The sequence below is a fragment of the Etheostoma spectabile genome, chromosome 13 (assembly GCF_008692095.1).
Source record: "Etheostoma spectabile isolate EspeVRDwgs_2016 chromosome 13, UIUC_Espe_1.0, whole genome shotgun sequence".
NCBI lineage: Eukaryota > Metazoa > Chordata > Actinopteri > Perciformes > Percidae > Etheostoma > Etheostoma spectabile.
This window is the reverse complement of record NC_045745.1, coordinates 22,772,690-22,785,352: the sequence shown is the minus strand read 5'-3', so window position 1 is coordinate 22,785,352 and position 12,663 is coordinate 22,772,690. Positions and strand designations below refer to the sequence as shown.

The following is a 12,663-nucleotide window of genomic DNA, read 5'->3' as shown; positions in this document are numbered from 1 at the left end:
CACACACACACACACACACACACACACACAGTCATTGATTGGAGGATCTGAAGCAGGAGCGGTGGATTTTGGAAAATTGCTGTAGGCTGTAGGTGGTGCCAGAGGAGATGGATTATTTTTATTATTACCTGCTTTATGTAGTTTTACTTGACCATAGGGTCAGTTTCAGAAAATATGACAGAAATTTAGTTTTATAAGTCTTCCCTACTGCATCTTTAAGATACACAAAAAGACTGAATGCAATATGTGTATCTTGCAAGTGTAGGTGCTGCTAGTTCAGAAGCAGATGAGTGAGCGGGTAACAGCGCTGGCAAGACACGACTTCCCAGAGAGACCACATCAGAATGCACACCTGGATTGTCAGGTATTGTTTATTCTGATATAAACTGTTTTTCTGATTTTAATTTTCATTCTGGGTCTGACTGACATTCTCACATTGCACAGTTTTCTCTACCTACCTATTTATTTTTTCCACTGAAAGAAGGTTGTGGGAGGTTTTGGCATGTTGACACAATCTCAAGTTAAAATGTGAGGTTTGTTTTTCACATGTGTACATTTAAATTCTTTCTCCTTTTATCTGGGATTGATCTCTATAAAGTAAAGATTACTTCAAAACAAACTATTTTGACAATTTCTATTCCACAAGAAACTCACAAAGCCTTAATGTTCTATTAGCTTGTGGCTTCTGGCCCCCAACAATGAAAATGAAATTTGTGGGTGCTGTTTGCTTCAGGTGGAGACTGAAGGTCTGCGGCGCTCCATCCAGAACCTGGGAGTTCTCCTCACCACATCCGCTGTGGCTCACACCTCCGTCGCCACAGGAGAGGGCCTCCGCCACGCAACAACCGGGCAGATGCAAACAATTACTGTGACAACAAAAGACAAAGTACTGTCTTAATTTTTTGCCATTTTTTGCCATTTTCTGCACTTGCAGAGTGAAAGCGTAACGGCTTTTACATTTTAATTTTTAGTTGAATCTGTTGACCAACATATCATGCTTAATATATACAATATATATAATATATAACATATATGCTTAAGTCACATATTTCAATTTAGTTTTTCTCTTGAATTTCAAATGTCATGCTTTTTCTCTTGTTCTCTTGCAAGTAGTCGTCTACTTTTTGATGGCCAGTTAACAGGGATTATTATTATCAACATCTGGTTGTGATGTGTCTGTAGAAAGTGCTGCCTTGGAGGCTGCAACCATGTGCGTATTGCTTGGACAATAGATTTCCTTTTGCTCTGACACTGAATCAATGACCTCTCTCTACAGGATGGGGAGTTGGTGCGGACAGGAAATGCTGTTTTAAAAGCGGAGATCACATCTGCTGACAGGAGCCGTGTTGCCGAGACGGAGATAACGGACAATAAGAATGGGACATATGAGGTGGGCTACACGTTACGCACTGAGGGAGAGTACACTTTCTCTCTGTTGCTGTATGACCAACCGTTACGTGGTAGCCCGTTCCGCTTGCGGGCGATCAAGCCCTCAGATGTGCCACAATCCCCAGATGATGTGAAGAGGAGGGTGAAGTCTCCCAGCGGGACAGGGGGCCACATACGGCAGAAAGCAGTGCGACGGCCTTCCAGCATGTACAGCACCACCAAGAAAAAGGAGAACCCCATCGAGGATGAGCTCATCTACAGAGTGGGTAAGACAGATGACCCATCCAGGAGAGAAAGTCGCACACTGTACGTGCAACACCAAACACCATGTAGACATTAGACTTATCAGCACTGCAAACTCATTTCTAAGCCATACAACAAGTTTTTAGATTGACATCCTCCCCTCTAGGCAGCTTCTGTTTTCACTTCATGCCAGTAGACCACAGAATGAGAATCAACTTGCTTGACATTATAGACAAGACGACATCCAGAAAAAAAACACTGCATACTGTATTTCGTCGGAAGATGAAACGTAGAAAACAAATACGGTTGTTGTGAAAAAGTTAAATGGGAAAATTTGGTGTACTGAGTGTGTTATTATTCATTTGTCAGGTTCCCGAGGTAGAGAAAAAGGGGAGTTCACAAATCTGCAGGGAATCTCAGCCTCTTGTAGCGGCAGAGTGGTGGTGGCTGACAGCAACAACCAGTGTATACAGGTGAGACTGACTCAGAGAGGAAAATGCATGTAAGTGCAACCATGTATGCCTTTTACCATTGTAGTACTGTGACCATGACACAATTCACTCAAAAGGAGCTGATTACAGGTATTCTCCAATGATGGCCAGTTCAAGATGCGCTTTGGGGTCAGAGGTCGGTCTCCGGGGCAACTGCAGAGGCCGACTGGTGTCACTGTGGACATGAACGGGGACATTGTGGTGGCCGACTATGACAATCGATGGGTCAGCATCTTCTCCTCTGATGGGAAGTTTAAGGTAAGATCTCATAGTTTATTTGCTCAGTGCACCTGAAGATACAGCATGCCTAACTTAAGGTTCATTTGTTTCCTTATTGAAAAACAATTTCAAAGTTTTTCTTTCCCTCCTAAAATCCTTTGTCTTCTTCTCTCACAGAATAAGATTGGCGCAGGCCGGCTTATGGGTCCTAAGGGTGTTGCTGTTGATAAGAATGGACACATCATCACAGTGGACAACAAGGCCTGCTGTGTCTTCATCTTTCAATCCAATGGGAAGTTGGTGACTAAGTTTGGAGGCAGGGGGACCTCTGACAGACAGTTTGCAGGTGAGACGGAGGCCTCAATATGTAACAAAAGACCACTTTTGAACTCAGCTCCCAGAGACTAACGCTGCCAGTGAGGCAGTACTGTCTACAAGCTTTTAAAGGAAATCCATCATAATATTTATCAATAATATAATATTTACAACACAAAATACCACATGGATACTATCTGTATTGTTTCGAAAAAAAGAAATACAATCAATACAACTAGTGAGGAATAAAATAATAATCAATATATGTAGTTTTGTTGACACCTTTACTGACAGTTTGAGCAAATCAATAACGTACCTCTGTGCTCTCATTATGTCTGAATATAGACCAATACATACATTCTGTTTAAAAATGTAAGCCTGTGTACATATACTTGTAGGCAAAGTCCCAGGCGGTGCAGTGGCCCCCTGCTTCCCCTACAAACTGTGTGGAACACCCTACTCTTTTTTTCTTCTTTGCTTATGCTTTATCTCTGACTACCTATTTTGCTTTCTTTCTGTTCTTCCTCCTGTTTTTCAATCCAGAAAAACTTGGCCCAAACTTTAATAAATCTGGCTCAGTTTTCAGTAAGTACTAAGTGTGGCCTTGCTGCAACCTTAATCCCACAGTGCAGTGCCCTCTGTCTAACCCGACTCCCTGATCATGTGTCCGCCCCCCTGAGAACTCAGATTGTTGACAAATGGAAGCTGTGCCTGTACAATATTAACCCATAAACAAGTACATGCAATTGTAATATTCCCTTACTATTACAATAACAAACATTTTGTCATGTGCATTGTTTTGTTTTTTGTGTCAATGGATATTAAAAGATTAGTGTCAATGATTTGCACTGCTGACCCCACTGCTATTAAACTAACTGGTGTTCCCTGTTTGCTACAAGACAATCAGTGTTGGGGGCTACAGAGCTCATTGGTGGGTAACTCAACCAATAGCTTTTGCTTCACATGAATAGCTACCCATGATATAATAGCCTTAAGCCTTTCTACATAATCTAATTTAGAGTTTTAGTATTGTTTTGACATTCTGAAAAATTCAGGACAACTATTTGAACTCATGTTAAAGCATTTATTGCATGAAACGATTGCCATCAAATCAGAAAACAAATCAGATTAAACTAGGTATTGTAATTGCAGCTTTATGCTCAACTAGCTGAAATTTGAATGGGCTTCTGACAGTAAATGGAATGGCGCAAACTACCGGGATCAGTTTAAATTCCAAGTACAGCAAATTCCACACTAACCTGCCTCTCTCTCTCTCTCTCTCTCTCTCTCTCTCTCTCTCTCTCTCTCTCTCTCCTTATCCAGGTCCACATTTTGTTGCAGTGAACAACAAGAATGAAATTATTGTGACCGATTTTCACAATCACTCCGTAAAGGTAAAGGCATAGTTTGTCCTACATAGAGATAATATGTAAGGATGATAATATGTATCAAAGTTAGAAAAACTTTTTGTGTACTTTGTGTGTACCTACTCACTCGTTACAAAATGTGTGTGTTTTGCTGACTTCCTGCTCCAGGTGTACAGTGCAGATGGAGAGTTTTTGTTTAAATTTGGTTCTCATGGTGAAGGCAATGGCCAGTTCAACGCTCCCACTGGTGTGGCTGTGGACGCCAACGGAAACATTATCGTAGCGGACTGGGGTAACAGCAGAATACAGGTGAGACTACACAGGCTATATTTAGACTGCTATATCAATTTCACAGCTTTGAGATTTGTGTATATTGCAAAATAGTTTTGTTTTTAAGCAAATGAAAAAGTGTCATATTTAAGTTACATTAGGTCATAAAATGCTATGGGAAAGGATAACTTTTTTTTTACATAAATAGCTAAATAAGATCTTGAGTATTTTGGTAATGCTAACACTGGAAACTCTAACTTTTGTGTTTTTTTCTATTTCAGGTGTTTGACAGCACAGGCTCCTTCTTATCTTACATTAACACGTCAGCAGACCCGCTGTACGGCCCCCAGGGCCTCGCCCTCACCTCAGATGGACATGTTGCTGTTGCCGACTCTGGGAACCACTGCTTTAAGGTTTACAGATATCTGCAGTAGGCTGAGGGAAGGAAACACCCACCGCTTGCGGACATAGAGCTGCAACGTGCCTGCACATTTCACAGTGACCCCAGGTTCCACAAATTAATTTCATTTTCATTTTGTTTGTACATACTTTAGAATATCTACTATTCAGAGCTAAAGACAAAGACATTTTTTTGCATGAAAAACTAACCAAATTCAAGTCTAATTAGAATATGTTATAAAGACAAAATAGGCTAGTCATCCCAAAATGTATTGCAGAAGTGATATTAATTTCCTCTCTGAGAAAAAAGAAATTTAAAGAGACTATCCTGGTGAAATAAAGGTCAAAAAAAGAAATAAATAAAATGCAACTGAGGAATAAAACAATCTGTAATTAAATAGTTCCCTATATCTCTCATGGTCATGGTCTGTGTTTTTAACCAAATCATGTGAGGGAAAAATTAACTTGAAAGTAACTAGGTGGAACAAGGTGTTGCAGCTGTATGTCTCAGAAGTGTGACCTCACCAGTAGCTAGGCTGTCATTGAAGTTGGTGATACACTGCATTTTTTTTGGGGCAATGCAGATGGGCAACACTCCCAGCAACCAGGAAAATAAGCGAGACACGGAAGCAAAAGTTTACTACCGTTTTCTTGATGATGCTTTGTAATTGAAATAACAATGCTCAGGCCTTTCCTTGAACACTGTTTCATGTCTGTGTGCTCCACAAAATGTCCCTTTCGTCACTGCCTTCAATTCCTCATCAGTAAACACAATGTAGACAGGAATGTGATGTTTAAAAGAACATGTTTCGCATTCTCATTTTGCACCTTATCACTTTGACAAGATCCCTTCACAGATATAGATTTTTGTTTTCTTTTAAGTCATAAGATGGCTTGACCTATATGCACGTTTTTTTTTTTCTTTTGGTAGCCAAAGACGAGCAGCAAGAAGCACAACAGTTCATAAAATAACAAGGTCTTTGAACACAACATTTAGCTAGTCTTCTTCTTTGAACCAAAACAGACTTCTTAAATCTGACCCCAATAGTTCTTGCACTTGTGTACCTAATGTAGATTGTACATGGGGTATGCATATTTACGTGTACATACTGGATGGATTTGGTGTCCATGTTCTTTCACTATATAGCCTACTTATTACAGCACTTAATGAGTCAACACTGAAGCATAATTATACTAATACAGTAGGTCATGCCAAGTAGTAGCCAAATTATTAACTTGCAAACATCAATGGAACAAAGTTGTATACACATTATTTGCTGTACTTTTTTTTTCTTCCAGAGGACTTAATTGCTTTTCTTTTCTACATAATTTGTTCTAATTATTTTTCTAATTGGTGCATTTGAACTGTCTCCTCTTTGCCAAACATATTCATACATAGGCCTTGTAACTTGAAAGCCATTCCCTCTTTAGCCTCTTCCCAGAGCTCACATACATTAAACAGTCCTTTTGCCAAAACACGTCATTGTAAGTTGTTGTTGAACATAGCACAAATTACAAATATAAGAGTTATATTGTTTGTAAGAGTAATATATGCCTCTGTGTATAGTTATAATTTAACAAAATCCAAAAGTGCACTGTATATTACAATCACGTTCTTGTTGTCACCAAGCACCTTTATCATGGGTTTTCTAGTATTCATTTGCTTGGTTGTTGTTGACCAGCTAACACCAGGTTTTCATCTGTATTTTATGAATAAGCTGTCTCTGATAATTGATCTGTAATCCATTATCTTTCCAACTGCATTTCCCATTTAATGGAACATTTGGATTTTCTATAAATCAGACCCATGTGCTGCTGTTTTTTAGGTTTCTCTCACCTGTGACTTTCCCACTTAACGTCCGTGTGAAATAAAGGAAGCACATATGAAACAGTTGAACCATCTTGTGTAGCCACTAGCCTGCAGTGTACTACAAGAGACCAGTCTTGCAAGAAGTAATCCCTACATTTATGTAATCATGGCAAAGGTATGATTGTAAATAAAGAGTTACACTATGAACTACTTCGCAAATGCTCCGTTTTGTTAACAAACTTAATGCAGTATTTTTTTGTACAAGGGTTATGGTATATTGTTTCTGAAATGAGGTGGATGTTAAATGTTGCTTTTCGGCATAATTTATTCACGTACAATAGTCACATCCTGACAGGCCATTTTTGTTAAATGCCCTTACTCTAGTGGCTATTTGATCAAAATGTCAAATTGGTGTCAAATGTGATCCATTTCATGCCTTAGAAAAAGTAATGACAACTTGACTGAATCAGTTACTCCCAAAAACTCAAGGAGTCTACATGTAATCTCATCTTTGGTAGTAATGCAATTGTTAGGCCTTCATTTTCTTTATAAAAACTGTCTTATTTGAAAGATACTATTTTGTACATTCACTACAAATATTTCAAATATATTGATATTACGGCAAAAGTCTTATATTAGCGTTTTCATTGGAAGACCATCATCTAGCTTTAGAGACTCGCCTGTAACCCAAATAAGTCATAAAAGACCGACAAAATCTGTTGCATGAGGTCACACAAGCAGCCATTACAAATGTTGCTCATGATAATGCTCTGCCACAGATACCAAGTTGTCCCCAAAAGTTTGTAGAGACAAGCACCCCTAAAGACAGTTTTAAAATCTGTCTAAAAAGGAGAAAGACAAAAATCCCAACCAAGTCGTTACCAACACAGGAGAAATAACTGTTTTCTCACCTTCTCCTTAAATGTTTTGGCAGTATGAAAAGTGAATCAAACTGTCTCAGAAGGTTACATGAGAATGTTGGACCAAAATAAACGGAACAAAACCTGATTGAGCAGCCTCTTACTCTACGCAGCAGTCTGGTCACTGCCAAAAGTTTGTTCCCTTGGCAATTCTGACAAGTGTAGTTTGGGATGTAAACAAATGCAGCCCATAAGAGGAACTTCCAAATAAAAAGGTAATCAGATGTACACATCTGACCATCTTATTCAGTAGTTTTGCGGCGCAATTGTGGGTAACAGATTGGATTTTTGAACCAAATAACAGGCACGTTATACATTTCAACCACTAACTAATATATTTGTTATTTTGTTTTTATATCACCCATGTAGAGTGGCTGCCACATTTAACAAAGGTAATGATGACACTGAGCTACAAACAAGTGGATAATAGAGGCTTTAAAAAAGGAAAATAAAACAATTATTTGTCCCGTTTTATTCTTGTAAAGTCTGAGAAACACTAAGCAGATTTATAGCAGGTGAAAGGGCAACAAACAGGGACTACAGAGATTATTTGTCACACTCGGGACATAGCTCAAACACTGCAAAGCTGAATACATGGATGCAACTCAGCAATGCAATGTATAGGTATTAAATGAGGTATAGCATCTTAGACAAAACATGTATCAGCAAATACTCAAAGCTAAAAAGTACAGAGTTTTGCAGTCCTAACACCTTAGACTTGTGAACCTAAACTTAAAAAGGAGCAGCTTAAAATTGGCTGGAGGAATGGCCATTGTCAAATAAACAATTAAATAATGTTTAAAATCTAGGTTTATGGATGTCAAGATGAAAAAACAGAAAGCAAACTGAACCGAGTTAGACCATGGACCTAAAAATGACAGAACCAATGGCAGCACCAGGACAAACTCAACAACTAGCAATTAAAAATATAAAAGAGAGAGCTATTTAAAAAGGAATATAATTAAGGAAATGCTGCGGGAATGTGTAAATGCAAACAAAAATCATGAAAATGTAATAAAACTTTCATTCCGCATTCCATAGGTTTAGATTTCAGTCAAGTCCAGGAGGCTCTTGGCTGTTATTGGAATGTCTTTAAAGTAAAACACGTCTACAGGTTTACCCGTTAAGAGACTACATGAGGGCATTAAGCTGTTAAGTTTAATTCTTGTAGAATATATATGAAAATGGTTGCTTTGTCTTTTACCTGCTCAGTTTTTAAGCAGACTGAAAAACTGTTTCATTAAAAAAAAGGCGCAAAATGTGACTCAGGGCAATATACAGAGGGATTTGCAATTTCAAAAAGGTAATTGTACAGAATTTTACATAAAAAAAATTGATTTTATGATCAAATGTCTGTACTGACGTCAACAAAACATGCAACCCGAGCCATTTCTTTCTGAAAGTCTAATCACTGACTGAAACTGGCCTTGTACTGGAATTTCAGCTCCCAAATAATTCTGAAATCTAACAGCACTGAACAGACTGTTCTTTGGGCTAAAATGAATGAGAGGATCTTAACTGTCAACAACTATCAATGTGACAATGTCATATTTCCTTTAAGTTCTACCCAACAAGGCAACAGCACTGACCCTGCATGGCAAATAATTTGCCCATGTGAGTAAATGTACACTAATATGGCATAGTGGTTGCTATAAGGGGAAGAGCTGCTCTAATTAATGAGAGCATCTGCATCCCGGCAGACAGTGATTTAGATAACGCACCTCCCAAACCCCCCAGCCACAGTAGTAAGGGTATAAGCCTACAGTGTGTGTCTAATTCTTTTTCAGTGTAATTCTTATTTTTAACATCAGTAAGACCAACAAGTAACAGCTCAAATGCATATCGTACATTGCGCAAAGGGTCAACATCACCGTGTCACTCAGGACTGATCTGTGAGAGAAAACCTTGCAAATCTGAATACACTGCCATACAGAGTTAACCCTTTAGATTTAAACACTTATCACATTGTTCTCAGTAATAGTGGCATATCTGCAACCTGCTGCCCGGATCATTCTTTCCTGGGCTGAAGAAAGGATAAACAGGCTCTTCAAAGCATGTGTCAAACATGTACAATCTCTTCATTGTGACAGCGTCATAGAAACTAAGACGCCCATTGTCATAGTCCAGGTACACACCGACCCGAGGAGAGTTCCAGTAGTCTGCGACAGGGATGCGCCCGTCCTCTCCGTTGGCATACAGCCGGTCCTGAAGAGACAGGCTCCAGTATCCTGCGGAGGGAGTGAGGCTAACGAAGCCCTTTCTATTGCTGCACTCAGTGGTGACTCCCAGGTACCACACACCTTTGTCCTTCACATCCACTTCCCAGTAGTGCTGTCCACTGGCATACTGGGCTGTGGCAAGGACACCACAGAACCTGGTGAAGCGGGCTGGCATATCTGGTTCCTGGTTACGAACACGGCCCTCCTCCACTTTGGTGTCAAAGTCTGAGATAAGGAGGTTTGGGTGAGCCGTGTCTGGGTCTAAGGTGAGGTTCTGAGGCACTACACAAAAAGAAGGGGCAGAGTTAGTTCACAATGCTCTTAGATTGGGCTGAAACTGGCAGTACATTTGGGAAAAAAGAAGAAAAAAATTAATTCATTGTTGCAGTGAAAGTAGGCTGACCAGACAACATTAGGTTGCTTCTATTGCAATGTATCAGTACAAAGCAAACAGCTCTATTGGGTCAAAAGGTGTAGGGCATGCAAATATATGAGCAGAAATATTATCTTATTAAAACAACAAAAAAATCCATTGGATGCAACTTCATTCAACATTTGGTCTCTGCTCACAAAAGAACAGTGAGAACACTTATTTTTGCTTACAGCACCATAATCAATTGAAGTTTTGAGCACAATAAATTAATCCATCTACCCAATATCTATGCACACTTGCTCTTAGCAAGGGGGCATAGAGCCCATCCCAGCTGACATTAGGCCAGAGGCGGGGGACACCCTGGACAGGTCACCAGTCAATCACATGGCTGGCACATATAGACAACATCTCACGCCAATCTAGAGTCGCCAATTACACTGCATGTCTTTGGACCGCGAGAGAAAACCCACACAGACAAGGGAAGAACTCAAACAGGAAACCTTAGCTAGCCGGCAGCTTTGAAGCCAGAATGTTCTGCTGCGATGCGACACTATTAACAATTGTTGCCACAATGACTTCCAAAATAAATGTAATTAAGATTAAAAAAAAACATTTATATAACTTGTGTATTCTGCCAGTCTTAGTCCTTACAATGCAACACTTTATTCAGTGCATGCTTCTGTTTGTAGTAAAACTCACTGGTATGCAGCACGTGCATCATCTTCTTCCACATGATGAGCTGGAAGGGCCCTGAGAAGTGTGTAAATTCAGTCGGACAATTAACCGTGTCCAGAGATGTGAAAGGCTTGCAATGGATGTATCTGTGGAAGAAAAATGGATAAAATGTGATCATACAAAAGGTTGATTTATTAAAATTGAATTATAGTGGCGTTTTTATATTCTATCAAATAACTTACTCATGGAATGTCTCAGCAAGGCTCTGTTGGAAGAACAAAAACGCATTTGAACACTTGATTTCGTTCTTATAGTTACAGAGAATTTTGCTTTGTACAGTCTGTGGCTTTAACGTGGAATTCAAACATGTTTAATAAGCTATGGTTCATTACACAGACAGTAACTGTTTATCTCTAACAGAAATCAATCTCTACAGTAAAACTTGTAGAAGTATGGTGATTTGTTTGAGTGTTAAATAAATCTCCTTTGTGAATCAGACAGCTGATGTGACTCACCTCAAAGCTAGTTTTCCCACTGATGTGGCTGTGGATATCAGCAATAGCTTTGTCCACAGCTGCCACTTCGGTCTCCACAATCTTCAAGTTCTCGTCTATGACGGCCATGGAGGCCACTTCCTCCGCATCCAGGCTCTCAAGCAGGGAGTCTCTCTCGTCTAGCAAGAATTGGACCAAGGCACCAACATCCGCCTCAATCTTCTCCTTGAGTCTTTGTTTCTTCGACTGGAAGCCAGAGGTTCAGAGGGTTAGGATGAAAGTTTTGAGGATGATGAGAAGTGCCAATGGTGACTATGTTCAGTGTTAACTTTAAAATTTCCACGTAATGCCTTCTGGAAATGTTTTTTAAAGACTACTTGAACCAAACATACACATGTAAACTTCACCAGCAACAAAATATGCTTAAAAAGAAACATTGATTCCATACCCTCACTTCATTTCTGGTGCGCTCATCAGCAGTTATAACTTTTACACATTGAGACTTCTGCCAGTTGAGCTCCATTAGTCTCAATTTCAACTCCATCTGTAACAAACGTGTACATTAAGACACATGCACACAGGAAAACAGCACATAATGAATATCACATCACAGAAAAAAAAAAACAGTGCAAATATTCTATATTTAGTGGATAAGACATACCGCAAATGCCTTTCAATCTCTGAACTCTTGACCAAATATTCAGAAGGAGACTTAAACACAGAAGAAAATTCATCCATGCAAATTTATAAATTTAGACTTACCTTCATGTCCTTCACAACTTCGGGCACTGGTGCTACTTCATGGTGTCTGAAACAAAACAAAACAAACTTAACAGGGGCGTACTATGAAATAAGATTAGTGGGTTAACAAGGTATGTTGAGCCTAAAGCCCGAGTTATCAGTGTTATGAAGGTGGCTCTCTTAATCTGGCTGGATAGCCATGGCAATTCATGCTGCAAGCTTAACCTGGTGCAGTTTTAGTTTTGGATTGAAATATGCTTAAAATGCCTTTCACTAGTCTCCTTTTGAAATAGTGTCACTCTATAGTCTATAGTTGGTGTACGAGTTGTAAAAGTTGTGTGTTTTCTGGCCATTTTCTTGCGCAGGCTCTAAAAGCATTCAATACAATTGCAGGTGGCATACTTTTACTTGCATATGAAATGCTGTATAATTCCTTTAACCATACCATAATGTTAACGCTTTAGATTATGTTTTTTTGCTTGGCAACAATTTGCTGAAGACTGTTTTTTCACTTCTGGTATTGCAGACAATGGAACACAAATTTGAAAATAGAGTAGTCTATTTTTCTTTTTGGTATTTATCATAGATAATGAACAACATTAATTACCTTTGATTTGGTCAAAAACTAAAGTGATTTCCACATATCCTTTATTATGGAACAGTGTCCCAGAATATGCAGATTCCACATTAGAAACGTTTGAATTTGAGAGGAAAGAATTTTCATAGTAATTTTTTTTT

At 39.1% G+C, this 12,663-nt stretch overlaps 2 protein-coding genes across 7 annotated transcripts in view; one reads left to right on the top strand and one right to left on the bottom strand.

Moving 5' to 3' along the window:
- trim3b (tripartite motif containing 3b) overlaps positions 1-6,710 on the top strand; it is a 32,918-nt gene extending 26,208 nt beyond the window's left edge. For 5 of the 6 annotated variants that reach the window (XM_032533467.1, XM_032533466.1, XM_032533469.1 and 2 more), the window contains exons 8-17: positions 266-364; positions 734-886; positions 1,277-1,655; positions 2,002-2,105; positions 2,214-2,381; positions 2,520-2,688; positions 3,201-3,242; positions 3,981-4,051; positions 4,193-4,333; positions 4,576-6,710. In XM_032533467.1, coding sequence (XP_032389358.1) covers positions 266-364; positions 734-886; positions 1,277-1,655; positions 2,002-2,105; positions 2,214-2,381; positions 2,520-2,688; positions 3,201-3,242; positions 3,981-4,051; positions 4,193-4,333; positions 4,576-4,728 — 1,479 coding nt within the window. In that variant the 3' untranslated portion in view covers positions 4,729-6,710. The remainder of the gene's footprint in view (positions 1-265; positions 365-733; positions 887-1,276; positions 1,656-2,001; positions 2,106-2,213; positions 2,382-2,519; positions 2,689-3,200; positions 3,243-3,980; positions 4,052-4,192; positions 4,334-4,575) is intronic. The other variant, XM_032533470.1, reaches the window with a different exon arrangement.
- A 2,511-nt stretch (positions 6,711-9,221) lies between these two features.
- The window catches only part of trim47 (tripartite motif containing 47), a 6,482-nt gene continuing 3,040 nt past the window's right edge, over positions 9,222-12,663 (bottom strand). The window contains exons 3-8 of the mRNA XM_032533475.1: positions 11,947-11,992; positions 11,633-11,728; positions 11,206-11,430; positions 10,933-10,955; positions 10,715-10,836; positions 9,222-9,924 (exon numbers count right to left, since the gene is read on the bottom strand). Coding sequence (XP_032389366.1) covers positions 9,395-9,924; positions 10,715-10,836; positions 10,933-10,955; positions 11,206-11,430; positions 11,633-11,728; positions 11,947-11,992 — 1,042 coding nt within the window. The 3' untranslated portion in view covers positions 9,222-9,394. The remainder of the gene's footprint in view (positions 9,925-10,714; positions 10,837-10,932; positions 10,956-11,205; positions 11,431-11,632; positions 11,729-11,946; positions 11,993-12,663) is intronic.